This window comes from Neopelma chrysocephalum, unplaced genomic scaffold (assembly GCF_003984885.1).
Source record: "Neopelma chrysocephalum unplaced genomic scaffold, ASM398488v2 Primary Assembly neopelma1_123, whole genome shotgun sequence".
Lineage (NCBI taxonomy): Eukaryota > Metazoa > Chordata > Aves > Passeriformes > Pipridae > Neopelma > Neopelma chrysocephalum.
This window is the reverse complement of record NW_020897785.1, coordinates 1,827,166-1,845,739: the sequence shown is the minus strand read 5'-3', so window position 1 is coordinate 1,845,739 and position 18,574 is coordinate 1,827,166. Positions and strand designations below refer to the sequence as shown.

At 47.4% G+C, this 18,574-nt stretch overlaps 1 protein-coding gene across 1 annotated transcript in view; it reads right to left on the bottom strand.

Annotated features, from left to right (window-relative positions):
- Window positions 1-18,574, bottom strand: part of ELP3 (elongator acetyltransferase complex subunit 3) — a 98,043-nt gene that overhangs the window by 34,540 nt on the left and 44,929 nt on the right. The window contains exons 8-9 of the mRNA XM_027697768.1: window positions 14,157-14,318; window positions 9,746-9,872 (exon numbers count right to left, since the gene is read on the bottom strand). Coding sequence (XP_027553569.1) covers window positions 9,746-9,872; window positions 14,157-14,318 — 289 coding nt within the window. The remainder of the gene's footprint in view (window positions 1-9,745; window positions 9,873-14,156; window positions 14,319-18,574) is intronic.

Here is an 18,574-nt window from a genome sequence, read left to right as displayed (position 1 = left end):
GGCCATCCCAACTCCCAGCTCCCTTCCTGCCTGGCTGCTCTCCAGCCCCTCTGTGCCAGCCTGGAGCTGCCGGGGATTATTGTGGCCGAAGGGTAGGACCCGGCCCTTGGCCTTGTGGAACCTCATCCCGTTGGAATCAGCCCCTGGATCCAGCCTGTGCAGGTCCCTCTGCAGAGCCCTCCTGCCTTCCAGCAGATCCACACTCCCCGCAGCTCGGTGTCACCTGCACATTTGCTGATGGTGGGACTCCATCCCCTCATCTAAATCATGATAAAGACATTAAACAGAACTGGGCCCAGCACTGATCCCGGGGGGACACCACTGGTGACCGGCCACCAACTGGATGCAGGTCCATTCACCACCATCCTCTGGGGCCTGGTCCTCCAGCCAGTTCCTAACCCAGCAGAGCACCCCTTTCCAAGCCATAGGTTGACAGCTTTTTCAGGAGTGTGCTGTGGGAGACAGTCTCAAAAACTTCGCTGAAGTCCAGCTCAATAACGGGAAGAGACATTCCCGCCTTTGGGAAAGGCCTCGGGCACGAGCGGCCTGACCTTGGGAGCGTGGGTTTGACTCCTGAGCGCGGGCTCTGTGTGGAGCACCAAGACAAATCTCTCCAGATTGTGCTCAGTGCACCGAGCAGCCCCATCTGCCGGGGCCGTGCAGGTGCTCCGAGCGCGGCTCCATTTATTACGCAGGTTGGGAAAAACCCCGGGAGAATTCCTCAATCAATCTGCCCCTGAAGTTTCACCTTCGCTTTTTAACCGAGCGCAGAAACTCCCCGGTTCTGACATTTCTGGAAGGGTCAGCTTTCCCCCCAGGGCCAAGCACAGGAAACAAAGTGTTTTTTCATTGTCTGGAGTGCAAAACCCGTGGAAAGTTTTTCTCTCCTAAAAAAGAAAAAACATCGACTCCAGCAACTCTGTCCTGCCTTTGATCACCTGATCCACCTTCATCAGACCTCTCCTTTCCAGAAGGAACATCGACATGACCACAAGCTCCCTCCCACCCCACACAGCCCCTCCAAAGCTTCCCTCATTTATGTTCACAGCAAAACCACTTTGCTTTTCTGAGAGGTTTTTTTAATTAAAAACCCATAAAAACTCACACGAAACCAACAACTAAGTCCTCAAAAATGTAATTTGGCCATCACTGTTTGATGACAAGTATTCGATTTGCACTAAAATACATATTTTACTGCATGATGCTCTCTTTGCCCAAACGCCTGATGAATTCACACTCTCTATCCAAGACTTATCCCTTTATTCCTGGGCTCCTTTCTCTTTGGCTCTGTGTTCCCAGCCATATGTTCATTATCGATTTCAGCAGCAAGGGGTCTTAGTGAAAAAAAAAACAGACCAAAAGTCACCCCTCTGATGTTTTCTGGTGTGGAAAAAACCCACCACTGGGACAGGGAGAGACTAGAAATGACCTTTTAGTTCAGGTGGGAAAAGGGTCTCAACTGCAGCAGGTTTTTCCTGAATGGGAGGGTATTTTGAGGGAGGGATTGGGATTATCACAACTTTAATGGTTGGAAGCTGGAGGAAATAAAATACTGATTCACAGAGACAAAGGCAGCAATTCAAGATTGTAATAAATGCAGGTTTTCCACACAGCTTTGCAATTCCTCACGTCCTCATCACAGGATCCATATGGGTTTGGGTTGGGACAGACCTTAAAGATCATCCAGTTCTAACCCCGACATCTCCTGCTATCCCAGGTTGCTCCAAGCCCCGTCCAACCCGGCCTTGGACACTTCCAGGGATCCAGGGGCAGCCACAGGTTCTCTAGGAATTCCAGTACAGCCCCTCACCACCCTCCCAGCCAAGAATTCCTTCCCAATCTCCCATCTCTCCCTGCCCTCTGGCACTGGGAAGCCATTCCCTGTGTCCTGTCCCTCCAGCCCTTGTCCTAAGTCCCTCTCCAGCTCTCCTGGAGCCCCTTTAGGCTCTGGAAAGGGCTCCAAGCTCTCTCTGGAGCTCAGTTTGTTGCTTGAATCCCATGGAATCATATCCCACAGGGATTGTCTGCTGTAAAACTGAGAACCCCAGCCTGGAGCCATCCCAGCTCCATGGAATCATGGAATGCCAGACTGGTTTGGGTGGGAAGGGACCTTAAAGCTCATCCCATTCCAACCCAAATGCCTCCTGCTATCCCAGGTTGCTCCAAGCCCAGTCCAACCTGGCCTCGGACACTCCCAGGGATCCAGGGGCAGCCACAGCTTCTCTGGGAATTCCAGACCAGCCCCTCAACACCCTCCCAGTCAGCAACCCCTTCCCAATCTCCCATCTCTCCCTGCCCTCTGGCAGTGGGAAGCCATTCCCTGTGTCCTGTCCCTCCAGCCCTTGTCCCAAGTCCCTCTCCCGCTCTTCTGGAGCCCCTTTAGGCTCTGGAAGAGGCTCCAAGCTCTCCCTGGATCCTTCTCTTCTCCAGTTGAACACCCCTCACTCTCCTGCTTTGTTACACCAAGAGGTTCTGCTTCGGATTTAAATTTGACCCTAAAAGTCATTCCCACACAGCCCAAAGAGGGAGGGAATCTTGGGGCACACAATCCAACCTCGTGCTGATGTGAAAAGGCAGAGGGGCTTTATGGAGGTGTTTTATCCACAGAAATATAAGAGCAATTATCTGTGAAAATAGTTTCCAAAAATAGCCTGTTCCTCGCCGCCACCACCCTCATTAACATAAAAATTACCATGGCTTTGGTCATAGTTCATGAAACCACAATTGTTTCTGAAGTGAAGAGCTTTTTCAGCACCAGCTGAAAGCACCAGACTCCAAGAGAAGCTCCAAGAGGAACTGCAGGAATGAGCATTAAATACCATCTCATCTGTTCCTTCAATGAACAAAAAAAAAAAAGGCACATTTTCAGAGGGAGAAAACTGGCTACCTGCAAATCACAGCTTTTCAATGAGATCTTTAGCAGCTATTGAAAGGAAAATCATTTACCCCTACTAAACACTTCAGAGCTGTCTTCCCAAAGGGAGGAAAAAATCAATGCAGATCAGGAGCTTAACTGTCTTTTATTACAGTTATTAAAAGCCCTGGATCGAGGAGCAATATTTTAGTTTCACGATGATTTTCATCTCCTCGTTTAAAAAAAAAAACAACCTCAGGAGCCCTCAGGAAAACTGAGGCCTTGTTTGCAGATGAAATTGTTGGAAGTTCGGAAACAACGTCAGATCCACTGGAAAAAAGAAAAGAAAGGACACTCATCTCACCCACTGCTGGAGTGGAATCACACTCGGAGCACGGATGCATCAGACATTGCACTAAAATTAGTCCTTTTCTGGGAAATTGCTTATTTAGCAACTCCTACAGATAAAAAACCAAACAGCTTGACACATGACTAAGAAGAGGAATTTTCAGACTTAAATCATTCAGTGATTGCATTTTATTTAAAGAACACAAAGAAAGGCTCTGCTGAACGGGACTGAAAATCTCCTCGCTCCGAGATTTGTCTCCGGCGCCATTCCACGGCCCTGCCTATGTTTTTATCCTTGGAATTATATTCATGGGAGGCTTCAGAGGGACACAGTGAGGCCACAGGATCTCCTCCTGGATTTCCTCAAGGATTAAAAGAGTTTCTCAACAACTGAAGGCCCATCTGATGTTTCTGGGGAACGTCCACCAGCTCCCGTGTGCCTTCGGTTTCTGCCAGCCCCTGACACTTCCCACACTTCAAATTCCTAATCTTCTGGCTTATTTCCTTTTTTTTTTAATGCTTCCTAGATTAATTTAACCTATGAGGGGTCTTAAAAGCTGTTGGAGATGGGCTTGGAGCCATCCCTGCCAGAGGACCGAGAGGAAGAGTGACAGTAAACCCCGCTCAGGCAAAAGCCCTAAAAATAAAACAAAGGGCCAACAGAGCAACATCTTGTCCACTAATAAATATGTTACTTGGGAATTTTTGTCCTAGAATAAAGAGGAATATTAGGAGTATTAGGAATATTAGGAACATTAGGACTAGGAAGAGTTACTCCAGAGCAGCTGTTGGTTCTCCCATCACCGCCGAGCGGCTCCGCGGAAATGGAACGAGGGATCAGTAACGGCGCCGCGGGAATTCTCCAGCCTTCCCAAAGTTCCTGCTTCAATCCAAAAGTTCTGCTTGGCAGCCCCGCCGGCGAGCGTGATTCATGAATCCTCCCAACCATCTACCCCCAGAGTCACCTCATGTCTCTCCTGGTGCAGCGGCGGAGCCGAGTGTTTACGGCGTTCCGCAGGATGAGGTGTCTGCTCTGGCGACAATTCCATTATTCCCGCTGAGTCCTTGATTTATTCCAGCTATTATTCTAATTATTTTCCCCGGCCACCTGCTAAGGGAGGCCCTGGGAGTGGGTCTGATGGTTTGTGTGTGTGTGTGTAACGTTTACACTACCTGGCACGACCGGGAGGGAGGAGGGAGGAAGCAGAGCATGTTCCCTCCCCGCGGCGTTTTCCCATATGTGGGACGGGGTGGAAAGACCTGAAGTGGAAAGGAAATCCTCTGAGGCTATAAAAAGAATCAATAAGAAGTGGGGAGGAGAGGCAGGATGGGGGAATGGGGGGGGGAGAAAAGCACAGCAGAACTGGGACACGGGGACAGAACATTCACTCTGTAGTAATCGAATATATAACTGGAGTAATTGTGTAATAAGGGGAATAATTGTATATATAACTGGAATAATTGTATATACAACTGGGATAATCTTCATGATGGAGGCAGGGAAAAAGCCACTCACCTGCCACTTGCTGTAAAAAAATCACGGAATCACAGAATCCTAGAATTATTTGGGTTGGAGGGGACCTTAAAGCTCATCCCATTCCACCCCCTGCCATGGGCAGGGATACCTTCCACTATCCCAGATTACTGTAAAAAAACCATGGAATCAGAGAATTACAGAATTATTCGGGTTGGAGGGGACCTTAAAGCCCATCTTGTTCCACCCCCTGCCATGGGCAGGGACACCTTCCACCATCCCAGGTTGCTCCAAGGCCAGTCCAACCTGGCCTTGGACACTTCCAGGGATGGAATCCACAACCTCTGCGGGTCAAAATAACAATAATAAACACCTATAATAAAAGACACAGGGAACACACTCCTATCAATAAAATAACATTTGGAATAATTACTAATAAAATCACCAGAAGAGCAGTTGCTGACCCCACACCCAGAGCTCTGACGTGTTTGCAAAAGAAGAAGAAGTGCTGGGCACCTTTGCTGCCGGATGGAAGGAGCAGGAGACACTTGGAAATCAATAGGTCAGAAGGGACAGAGGCAACGTTGCTCCTGGAACTGTAATTACCTGTTCAAGTTGAAGAAGCACCCAGGATTTTTAGTCCCTGGTCAGCACAATCAGCAAGTTATTGCCTTCCCAGGAGAAGCCTCTGGAATTCATATATCAACTGGTGATGAAGGCAAAGGTGCTTAAAGCTCCTCCTAAAGTCAACTTGGTTCCTTTTGTCCCTGGTCTGAAAAGCAGGTGGCTGGGAAGGAGACTGGCACAACAAATAAAGGGATTTTTTTTTTCCCTAACGTATTTAAAACTAAAAAATCAAACATCTGTAAAGATTCCTGATAAGCCAAAGGTGTTTTTGTCCCAAAAAGTCAAGGGTATTTTCAGACAGGCTGGGAGAGCTGGGGGGGTTCACCTGGAGAAGAGAAGGATCCATGGAGAGCTTGGAGCCCCTTCCAGAGCCTAAAGGGGCTCCAGGAGAGCTGGAGAGGGACTGGGGACAAGGGATGGAGGGACAGGACACAGGGAATGGCTTCCCACTGCCAGAGGGCAGGGAGAGATGGGAGATTGGGAAGGGATTCCTGCCTGTGAGGGTGATGAGGGTCTGGTCTGGAATTCCCAGAGAAGCTGTGGCTGTCCCTGGATCCCTGGGAGCATCCAAAGCCAGGTTGGATTCCCTTGGAGCAACCTGGGATGGTGGAAGGTGTCGAGGTTGGAATGGGATGAGCTTTGAGGTCCCTTCCCACCCAACCCATTCTGGGACTCCAGGATTCTCTAACACCAGATTCCTGCTCTTCCCTCACTTCCACCTCCCTCCTCTCAGTACATCAGAAACAGAAAGGGGTTGATGCTCCCACAGCATCTTCCCAAATAATTTGGGATCTCAGATCACCGTGGGTGCCACCAGCCCCCACTGACGGCTTTCAGCTGAAACAGAATAGGTTCAGGTTGGATATTGGGAAGGAATTCTTGGCTGGGAGGGTGGGGAGGGGCTGGGCTGGAATTCCCAGAGAAGCTGTGGCTGCCCCTGGATCCCTGGGAGTGTCCAAGGCTGGGTTGGATTCCCTTGGAGCAACCTGGGATGGTGGAAGGTGTCAAGGTTGGAATGGGATGAGCTTTAAGGTCCCTTCCCACCCAACCCATTCTGGGACTCCAGGATTCTCTAACACCAGATTCCTGCTTTTCCCTCACTTCCACCTCCCTCCCCTCAGTACATCAGGAACAGAAAGGGGTTGATGCTCCCACAGCATCTTCCCAAATAATTTGGGATCTCAGATCACCATGGGTGCCACCACCACCCACTGATGGTTTTCAGCTGAAACAGAATAGGTTCAGGTTGGATATTGGGAAGGAATTCTTGGTTGGGAGGGTGGGGAGGGGCTGGGCTGAAATTCCCAGAGAAGCTGTGTCTGCCCCTGGATCCCTGGGAGTGTCCAAGGCCGGGTTGGATTCCCTTGGAGCAACCTGGGATGGTGGAAGGTGTCGAGGTTGGAACGGGATGAGCTTTGAGGTCCCTTCCCACCCAACCCATTCTGGGACTCCAGGATTTTCTAACACCAGATTCCTGCTCTTCCCTCATTTCCACCTCCCTCCCCTCAGTACATCAGGAACAGAAAGGGGTTGATGCTCCCACAGCATCTTCCCAAATAATTTGGGATCTCAGATCACCGTGGGTGCCACCAGCCCTCACTGACAGCTTTCAGCTGAAACAGAATAGGTTCAGGTTGGAGATTGGGAAGGAATTCTTGGCTAGGAGGGTGGGGAGGGGCTGGGCTGGAATTCCCAGAGAAGCTGTGTCTGCCCCTGGATCCCTGGAAGCATCCAAGGCCAGGCTGGATTCCCTTGAAGCAGCCTGGGATAGTGGAAGGTGTCGGGGTTGGAACTGGATGAGCTTTAATGTCCCTTCCCACCCAAACCATTCCACAACTGTGAGAAGATGCCACATTTTAGGAGAACCCTACACAAGGAGCAGGTTTGTGGCCCCAGTGGGTTCCTCTCTTTGCTCCCTCATTAGTTTTATGCAGTAGAAGTGTCTAAATATTTACCAGCCTGGACTAATATTTATACAGCACAACATAGAAATAAGTTGTTCTAATAACCCAAAAGGATGATACAAAATTTTAAGGTAGGAAACAGAGAATCTACTATCAGCTGGATCCCTGGGAATGAAGGAATTAGCCTGCTGAACACCTCTGCTATGTGGACCAGAAAAAAAAGATTAGTAAAAGAAAGGGTTGGTTTTTACCCTTTATTCTCTCATATTTAGGACAAAGGATGCTTAGAAATTAAATTATAATGCATTTAAAAAGGGATGAGAAAGCAAAGGAGGGGGTAAAAAGTAGTCTCTTGTTTATCATTCCAATCTTGAAACGTGTCCCAGTGGTCCACAACCTCTCCATTCTCATCCCCTGCAGCTCCATTCCCTGGGATGCACAGGGATCACAGTGAACCTCTAAGATGGGAATCAAGGATTGCTCCTCTCCTTTCCCACCCCTTCTCCTCTCTGATCACCACAGGTACAACTCCTCTCCATGCTGATGTGATCCATCACCTCTTCCCCTCCTGTTTCCCTCCCCAGCTCCCACTTTTCCTCCTCTCATCACTTGAGGGTTTCATCCTCCACATGGATTCCTCATCCTCCAGCTCCTCCAGCTCTTCCTCTGGAGCTTCACTGGCACCAAACCTTCATTTGATCCGTGAGTCCTGCTTTAAATTCCCAAAAGAGTTGGTCTTCACCCCCATCACCCTCCGCCCTCCTGAACTCCCCTCCTCAACTCCCACCTGGATTTCTCCTTCCCCTGCTCCCCATTTCTCTTCCCTGACCCTCCAACCAGCTGCTTTTTGCCAACTCCGGCCCCCCAGCAAAAAAATTCCTGTCTTATCTTAACCCTTCTTCTCATAAATTTATAAATACCTTAATTCTCTCCGGGCCTTGTTCTCACCTACTCCCTCTCTTCCCATCCTTTCCCATCCCACGTGGATTCCTTCCTGCCACGTCCAGGGTTCCACCATCCACACTGGTTTTCACCAGGATGGTTTGGGTTGGGAGGGACCTTAAAACTCAACTCATTCCACAAAACACTTTCCACAAGGAGTTTTCCCAGCTCCTAAAGCCAAGGGACTTCCCTGGGTAGAAACCAGCACAAACCCTTCTCTGTTCTGTTTTCTCCTTCTCCTGCTTTTCTATGCCCAGCTTCCTTTTTGTTCCCCCTCTCCCAATTCCAGCCTCCTCGCCGCGTTTTTGCCTCCCTCCTGCAAACTTTGCCCTCTGCCTCTACAATTCCTGCCAAAAGCTGCCCTTTATAAAGGGACACAACAACCTTCAGTGATGCCATCACTTGAACTTAAACCTTCCAATCCTATTCCCAAATTTGCAGTGAAACAGGAGCAATTCCAGATCCCACGGTGGGAAATCTTTAACCACCCATCACGAATAAGCAGCAAAGAACAACAAGCACTAAATACTTCCTACAGGAGCTTGCAATCCTGCCCTAAATAATCCCTCCCTCTCCACTCTGACATCTTGTAAACACCTCAGCTCACCGGCTCCTCCTTGCTGGCTCTGGCCCAGGGTTGGCTCTTTAAATCTTTTTGTCATTATTGCTCATTTAACACCACAAATTGTCTCCCCTTGGCTCGTGACAGGCCCATAAAAACACACAAAACCCACGTAAAACCAGCTGGAACTTCAGGAGATATCGGGGAGGGACTCGGGTTCCACACCACAAGTAATTCCTGGAAAATCCTGCGTCATGTCCACACTCTACTTCCTTACAGCAGGGTAGGAAAATAACCCAGGAGGAGAGCCTGGAGGGGGAATTTTGAGTTCTGGCTGCACCTCTGGGTTTGTTCACACCCCTTTGCCCCACTCCCTTATTCTGTCACACAAATATCATATTTGTTAAATACATTGTGCTCAGGAATTCTGCACAAAACTCTTTACGAAACGTCCCAGTTTCTGCATGATTTTAAAAACACAACTGATTTTGCCTTAAAAAAAATACAAGAAATAATGAAAATCTACCAAACTACCACCTAGAGTGGTTAATTCCCTGCCCTGTTTTTCCTCATTTCCATTTCTCCAGGAATCATTTTCTGTTTTCTTCTACACCATTGACAAAGATACCGAGCCAAGAACACAGATGCTTCATGACACACCTGTACACTTCATTTTGCAATTAATTACCTTCTTTCAACTTGCAATGGTGCACTATTCTAAATCCCAGGAAGAAAACTTGGATAAAAAAGCGAGAGCCCCAGTTAATATGGGAAGAGCAATATTCCACAGGGACCCTGGTGACTCAGGCTTTCATGAGGCAGGGATATAATTTTCTGGATGAAGTAGCTCAACAAATCTTTTCTCACCCTCCACCTTTCCAAAAAAAATAAAATAAATTGATTTTTCAATTATTTGTCCTTAAGAAAAACAAGCCTGGGCTGGATCGGAACTAATGGCTGAGGTAAGAACGGGAAGAGTTGGATGAAAAAGCTGGAAAACACGACAAATTCCCGGGTATTTTAAGGATACTCACAACAAACTGGTCCATGTCCCTCTCCAGGCCCATGTTTGGGAGGTCAGGCATCATGTGGGCCACCACCTTAAATCCGGCATCCTTGGCCAGGTGGAAGGATTCACACACAGCCTTCACCGTGTGGCCTCTGGGAAGAGAGGGAAGAGATCCAGATCAGGCAGGAAGAGACACACTGGAGATGTTTAATTGAGATTTAACTCCGGGAAGTGAGAGCGGATTGAGTCCGGAACGTGGTTGGAGTGAACTCCACAAGGGAAAAAAAGGTGTTGTTAATAAAGTATTAAAAGTTTGCTGCTGCTGAGCCACTCCAAGGCTCCAACTGCTCAAATCCCAGCTGGAGAAACTTGGGAGAGCTGCTGAAATCCAATTGGGAAAGCCAAGACACCAGTTGGTGCCACAGCACAAGGAGGACACGGTGCAGTGACGGCCGTGGATAACCAGGATGAGGCACAACCAGAGACAACAGGAAAGAAGGATGGAGGTCAGGAAAACCAGCCAGCCGGAAAACCATCCTGAAATGTGCTCCCAAACACTCCTGTTAGAGAAACACCAACTTCCTCAGCTCCAAAACACGGGCTGGATTGGGATTCCTGAAGGATTCCACGTTCTGACATCAAACCAAGCTGAGATTCAGGAGCCTGGAAAGACCTGGATCCCAAACCATGGCAGGAACAAAGGCCGAGCCTGACATGGCTCATTATCCTTGAGCAAATTCCTCTCTCCTTCCACCTCCACGGCTCCAGAGTCTCCACAAACAGCCACAGGGGAATTCCCATCAGTCTTCCCACAAAGTCCTGGCTTTGGCTCTTCCCACCCCTGGCTGAGATTTCGGGATATCTCCGGACATTTTGACCCCCTCAGCAACCCCTGACCTTCCCTCTCCAACCCCTGTTTGCTCCCCATCACACTCTCACCCCACCTTCTGGAATTTCCCGCTCCAGGGACGTGACTCTTCTCCTCCTCCACGGTCCTTTGGGGTGAAAAATTACCCCCATCTGGGCACCTCAGTCTTAAATCTGTTCATTTACACTTAATTCCAACCCAGAATGGGCACCCAGCCTTTATTTTAACCAAACCAGCAGCTGCTTCCCTGGTTTTAAGGATCAATTTCTTCCTCTATTCCAGAAGGTTCCACCTCCACTCATTCCCTCAATGCAGTTTTTTTTCCCTGAAGTTTTATTTATGATTTTTTTGGTTTGGTGTTTTTTTTCAAAAGTGTCACCATGTTTTTCGAAGGCTGTTCAAGGACAATATTACTCAGGCCCTTGAGTAGCCCGAGGGGAGGAAATGGAGACTCGCTTCATAAATAAAAATTATTTTCTTATTAGAAGTGGAATTCGAGCTGCATCAATAACTTGATTATTTGATGCCTAAGATCGGTTCTCGAATATTTTTTCTGCCTCGCAGCCGCCGAAAGCACTCAAAAAACAACCAAAAAAAAAAAAACAAACCACCACCTCACTAATGACTTCTGGAACAGAATAGAAAGTAATTTCCCCAACAGTTTGCCTAATTGGTTGTAATCTGACATTTTGCTACAAGCAAAATATTAAAAAGTTGAAAGCCCAAAAAAAAAACAACCCACGTCGCCCCCACACACAAAGAGGAGCAGAAGCAAAACGAGGTCATTTCAAAAGGAAGAGGAACTCGAATCACCTTTTTTTTAATTTCAAGTGTGTTTCAATTCATTGCTCTGAAAAGTTGGAGGGAGCATTTGCAGCAAAGCCCTTCGAGGACTTCTGCAGGAGGCTTTGAAAACTGGAGCAGAATTCTCATATGAAATGGAATTCTAAGACAAGATATAATTCTAATATAACATATAATTATATATTATAAATTAAGTTGTCTATTGCCTATGTTATATGTTACATAAATACAATTATAATGTAAAATAGAATTCAAATATAAAATAGAATTCGAAGATAAAACAGAATTCTAATATAATATATAATTATATAATTATATATTATACAATATGTTGTCTATTGTCTATATGTTACATAAATATAATTCTAATATAAAATATAATTCTAATATAAATATAATTCTAATATACATTATCATAATGATAATGTTATATTATATATTGCATAATTGTATAATTGTGCATATATATTATGTATACATATATATTATATATATACATTATATACACACATATATATACATATACATTATATATATACACATTTATATATATATAATTGTATATATATATTGTATAATTGTATATTATATAATATACTGTGTATATTTTATATATAATATATAATATATAATATATAATGTATAATGTATAATATATAATATATAATATAATATAAAATATAATTCCACCCAGGATTGGCTCTGAGTGAAATCAAGGCAGGAAAACATCCCTTTATTCCCGTTCTGAGCCAGCAGCTGGAAAGCAAAGGGGTTCCTGGGGGAAAAGGGACCAAAAGCCAAAAGTGAGGGAAGAGCTTCGGGTGATTTGTGGGACCTGCTCCGATGTGACACCAAAAAAACTGGTGGAAAACTCAAGTGGGAGCAAAGAGAGGTTTTAAAGTTCCACCTTTGAAAGATCTGAGTGGGAAAAAAAAGGGAAATTAATTGATAAATGAATTAAATGAATTGAATGAAGGCACCCAGATTAAGAATATTCCTTAGGATGGATCCTTTCCTCTGGAAAGCTCTGGCATCCAGAGGAGGAAACCACCTCTGAAATGAGCTCTTGGGCTCCTCAATAAATGGTTTCTCCTGCATTTTTGGGACCTGGAGCCTGATGGTTTCTCGGCAGTGCCATCCCACATTCCCACGCCCCAGCAGTGCCAAAGGAGGAAATCCATTTGGGATTCTTTCCTGGAGTCCCTAAAAGGAAAAAGGAGAAAGAAAATGCCCAACATTTCCAGCTTTGCTCTGCTGCCTTTAAGGTGGGTATCACCAAAAATGTGCTTTGCCTGAATCTGTCACCACCTGAGACTGTGGTTATTAAACAACTTTGGGAGTGACCGGAATGTGGGAGAAGAGGGAACGAGTTGAATGAAGTGAAAAAAACCCCAAAATACAAGTGAAAAATCACTCCTTTTAAAATCCCAGCAGAATTATCAGACTTGCAATAAATAAATAAATAGAGAAGAGATTGGCTTGTTTGCCTGTCGGGGTGGGATGAACAAAATATTCCACACTTTCCCATATAGGAAAACACCTCTTTTGGCCACAGGTCCAAGATGCTGAGGAATAAATCAGAGGCCTCCTGCAAATATATCTGAAAATAAAGTATCAGAGTCCCATTTTCCCAAGCCCTGGTGTAAACAATATCACAAAGAAAGCCATTAAAATGCAGGTTAATAATTTTTCTTGACGGAAACGAGGCCACAAAAGCAAGAAAATGAGGGAAATGTTTCAAGATTCTCTGTGAAGTGGGGATTAGTCAAGGAAACAGAGAATTCCCAAGAGTGTTCCTGAAGGGCCCAGTGAGTAGCCACTAGAGGCTGGAAGCTTTGAAGGTTTCAGACTGGAGAAGAGAAGGATCCCAGGAGAGCTTGGAGCCCCTTCCAGAGCCTAAAGGGGCTCCAGGAGAGCTGGAGAGGGACTGGGGACAAGGGCTGGAGAGACAGGACACAGGGAATGGTTTCCCAGTGCCAGAGGGCAGGGAGAGATGGGAGACTGGGAAGGAATTCCTGGTTGGGAGGGTAGAATAGAATTCCCAGAGAAGCTGTGGCTGCCTCTGGATTCCTGGAAGTGTCCAAGGTCAGGTTGGAGCCACCTGGGATAGCGGGAGGTGTCCCTGAACATGGAATGGGATGCGCTTTAAGGTCCTTTCTACCCAAACCATTCTGGAATTCCGGGATAAAGGACACTCAGTTTAGAATCCATTTAGAGGGATTTTTATGGAAGTCAGGGATGGAAAAGGCAGGAAAGGGGAAGGGAGACCCTGCCCTGAGTCCCGAGATTCCCAGGAACTGCATTGTTCCCTGAACTCCTTCCCAGAGAGGAGTTGGGCTGGGGATGGATCCAATGTCAGGCTTTGGATCCAGGCCAGGAGAGCTGGGGGTGTTCACCTGGAGAAGAGAAGGATCCAGGGAGACCTTGGAACCCCTTCCAGAGCCTAAAGGGGCTCCAGGAGAGCTGGAGAGGGACTGGGGACAAGGGCTGGAGGGACAGGACACAGGGAATGGCTTCCCACTGGAAAAGGGGATATTTGGGTGGGAGACTGGGAAGGAATTCTTGTCTGTGAGGGTGTTGAGGGGCTGGGCTGGGATTCCCAGAGAAGCTGTGGCTGCCCCTGGATCCCTGGGAGTGTCCAAGGCTGGGTTGGATTCCCTTGGAGCAACCTGGGCTAGTGGGAAGTGTCGGGGTTGGAACTGGACGAGCTTTAAGTCCCTTCCCACCCAAAGCATTCCAGGATTCCACGTCCCTCTGCCCTCACCTGTTGGTGTCCCGGGCCACGTCCTCATAGACGCTCTGCACCCCGATCTCCAGCCTCGTGCAGCCGTAGGACAACATGTCGCTGAGGTGCCTCTTCAGGCAATAATCCGGCCTCGTCTCGATCGTTATCCCCACACACTTGGTCAGGCTGCGCTCAGAATACCTGGAAAAATCCAAACCAATCCTCTCTTCAAACCGGGAAGCTTTCACAGGCAACTTCAGGAGGGTTTCCAGCATCTCCCAGGGGAGAGTTTCTACGTCGTTCCCAGGTTAGAATTCCCTTTATCTCATGGCAACGCCTGGGTGAAGTGATTCACAAATATATTAATACAAGTCTGGGGGTTTGCTCTGTGTGACAAAGAACTGGACTGTGGCAGCCTGGAGGATGGACACGAGATGGACAAGGTTTGCCATGAAAAATCCCACAAATCCCTTCCCTTTGGGAGCGACCGGCGTGTTCCCAACTTCACTGGAAGAGTCTGACGCCAAAACAAAACTCGTTGTTTCCCTTTTTCCCCCTCCTCTGCCATTTATCACCGGAGCTCTAACAAAGACTAATTACTCCAGGTAGGAGAAAACCTCCCCTCCTGATGACAAATGGTGAGTTGGTGACCTGGGAGAGAGTAAAATAAAGGGAAAAAGGAATCCAAACAGCCTTTGAACCAAAGTAAACCATCGATCCACGTGACCTCCAGGAAGGATTCCACACCGGAATCACTTCCCTGGAGCACCTTTCCTGAGGGAGAAGGTGGTTGTGTAACAGGACTGCAGCACAGGAGGGAAGATTTCCAGCAGGAAAAGGGAACTTCTCCTTTGGAAACTGCAGAGGTAATCTGGATAAGTCCCAAACCAGGATTAACAGCCCCAGTCTGAGAGGAATATCAGTCTCATTAATGGTCCCAAATGATGATCTGGGAATGAATATTAAATGTTGCTGAAAAGAGGACACCTTGAGTGAGAGAGGGATGTTCTGCCCATCCCTGACAGGATATTGCACACCAAAATCACAAGGATGACTAAGTTCAGCTCTTTATTAGGTGCCTCTGAAGATTCATCATCCCATTTGCAGCTCTGGATGGCTGGAAAGTTCTGAGGCAAAATAAAGCTGCACTACCTACCTTAGGACGCGATGGAGCAGAATTGCATCAAAAAAAACCAAAAAGCCCTAAAAAACCAGCAAAAAACCCCAAGTGGGCTCAGATTCACTAAAAAATAATATTAACTCACTTCAGACTGTTAAAATCTACATTTGGGGGGCAGGCTGCAATGGCTGTCAACAACAACAACAACAACAAAAAGCATCTTAAAAAGAAGGAAAAAAAGAACAAAAACCACGTAAAAACATCTCCAACTTTGTGGTTCAATAATCTGACAGGCCAAGAGAACAATTGTTTATCACGTCAGGGCAAACACTGCCAAAGTGTGATTCATTAACAGGCTACAAAACACCCACTTTGGAAGACGTGATTTGCAAGAGTTCCGGAGAAATTTTGGCTTTGGGGGGGGAAAAAAGGCAGCAGGGAACTTACCCCTTGTGGAAAAGGGGTAATAATAATCTTGTGCTCGTATTAACACCTCCAATCAGGGGGGAAATCCTGACAAAAATAATAATATCACCCCCTCCCAAGTAAATTTATGGCCAGGATATAAAATGCTGGATTTAATGGGCACCAACGGACCCTAAAACGCAACAACTCCCAAGGGCACCAACGGGATTTTTAATGGCAAAATTATAAATTAAATCCAGCAGTCCTCTGCTGGAAAGAGAAATGGGGCTTAAAAAGATCTAGAAAAGCAAAATAAAGGCCAAGTCCAAGCTGATAAAGCAACGTTTCCAAGAAAAAAGATGGATGTGTGTAACAGCAAACCTTCCAGGGAAGGGGATTCTGACAACACAACTGAAAAATGGAGGAGAAAATGGACTTTCCTGCTGCCTTTTCTCCAATTCCAAACTTTAAACATTCATTTCCTCGATTTGCAAAAGGGGGAAATTCCATTTCCTTTAAAACCAAACACCCCAGGGAAGATATTTGAGGAGTTCAGAGGCCAAATCCAGAATATCGGGAGTGGCCACCAAGGAAAAGCTTCTCCAGGTTTCCATAAGCTGCCGTTTTCCGGAAGGAGTTCCCAAGCAGGGCCCGTCAAAGGGGAATTGATGGTTGTTGCTCAGCACAAAGATTCGTTACACAACAGGATGGAATCCTAAATTTGTAAGGAAAACCCGTTTTCCAGCGAGTTCCCACGTTTTTCCAGTGCTCAACCGGCACCTCCTTCCCTGCCCGAGTCGAGGGGAGATATCAAAGGGAATTCAGAGGCAAATATGGGATGAAAAGTTATCTCCTAAATATTGGATTTACATCAGGACACACGAGGATTTATGGGGGTTTAATCAAACTGGCAAGATCTCCGTGGAAAGAGTCAGCAGAGACAAAGGAAAGGAAAACTGCCCTTCCTAGAGGGAACAGTTCAGTGCAGGAAGTGTTTGAATCATGGAATCCTGGAATGGTTTGGGTGGGAAGGGACCTTAAAGATCATCCCGTTCCAACCGCAACACCTCCCATGATCCCAGGTTGCTCCAAGACCCATCCAACCTCGCTTTGGACAATTCCAGGGATCCAGGGGCAGCCACAGCTTCTCTAGGAATTCCAGTCCAGCCCCTCCCCACCCTCCCAGCCAGCAATTCTTTCCCAATCTCTCATCTCTCCCTGCCCTCTGGCAATGGGAATTCCCTGTGTCCTGTCCCTCCAGCCCTTGTCCCAAGTCCCTCTCCAGCTCTCATGGAGCCCCTTTAGGCTCTGGAAGGGGCTCCAAGGTCTTCCTGGATCATTCTCTTCTCCAGGTGAACACCCCCAGCTCTCCCAGCCTGGATCCAGAACCTGACATTGGATCCATCCACACCCCAACTCTTCTCTGGGAAGGAGTTCAGGGAACAAGGGGGTTCCCTGGGAATCTTGGGACTCAGGGAAAGGTCCTCTTCCCCTTTCCTGCCTTTTCCATCCCTGACTTCCATAAAAATCCCTCTAAATGGATTCTAACCTGCGTATCCTTTATCCCAGAACCCCAGAAAATCCCAGAATGGTTTGGGTAGAAAGGGACCTCAAAGCTCACCTTGTTCCAAACCCTGCCATCTCCACATTCCCCTATTCCCGTGCTTACATCACTCCCATACCTTTTCTTAGCACCATCTCCAATTTCTGTCGCCTTTTGCTACCAAAAACAGCCCACAGAGCCTCGCACCTGCATCCAGCTGGAATGTCATCTGCCTATTCCCATCCAATTTTCCCCTATTTATACACTCCAGGGTAATTTGGCCGCTGAATCACACGCGCAGCTCCCGCCGCCGCCGCTCGGCTCCGGAACGTTTTCTGGATATTTCGCTGCTTCCCAGAATAGAATCCTGCCCCCATCCCTAGGAAAAGCTCTGCGTTTCCCCCCCTCCAGACACAGCCTTACCGTGGAACATGGATTTATCCCTCATTCCCCCTCTCCAGCCCCGAGGAAGGGCTGTTGGAACAGGAGGATGGAACGCGAGGCCCCGGGGCAGAACCGACCGACCTCGTTAGGGGTAAACGACAACCCTCTGCTGCTGGGATCTGTTTGGAAAACCAATGGAATGGGGGACACGTTGTCCTGGGCTCTTTTGTCACGTCAAACATCCCCCTGTTTAAAAAAACTCCCAGAGTTTTATCCATCTCACGCTTCATTCCTCCAAATCCCTCTAAGCCCTCAGTATCCTGTCAGGATAACGGACATGATGGATTTGCCTGAGCTCCATCTTTAAAAACAACAGAAATCCGGCCACGTATCCCGCGGGAATGGCATGACAGGGAGGATGGGAGGAGGGAATAGTCTTTATCCAAGTGGGCTGGTAGGTTGGAAAGCAAATTCCTTGAGCTCTGAGAGGAGCGGCTTCGAGATGAGGAACTTGGGATAGTGGGAGCTGTGGCTGCCCCATCCCTGGGAGCGTCCAAGGCCAGGTCGGATGAGGTTTGGAACAACCTGGGATAGTGGAAGATGTCCCTGCTCATGGAATAGGACGAGCTTTAAGGCCCTTTCCAACCCAAACCATTCAGGGATTCCAGGATGCTCAAACACAAGAGGTAAAAACAACTTCACTGCAGACCAAGAAAAGCAGAATTATTTCTGACTGAAGACCAAGAGAGGAAAATAGAGAAAAGCCAGAGAAATTACAAGAACCCAAGGTGGAAACTCCATCCGTAATCATGGAATCCCAGACTGGGTTGGGTTGGAAGGGACTTAAAGATCATCTCATCCCACCCACTGCCATAGGCAGGAACACCTCCCACTAGCCCAGGTTGATCCAAGACCCATCCCAGCCTGGCCTTGGACACTCCCAGGGATCCAGGGGCAGCCACAGCTTCTCTGGGAATTCCAGACCAGACCCTCAACACCCTCCCA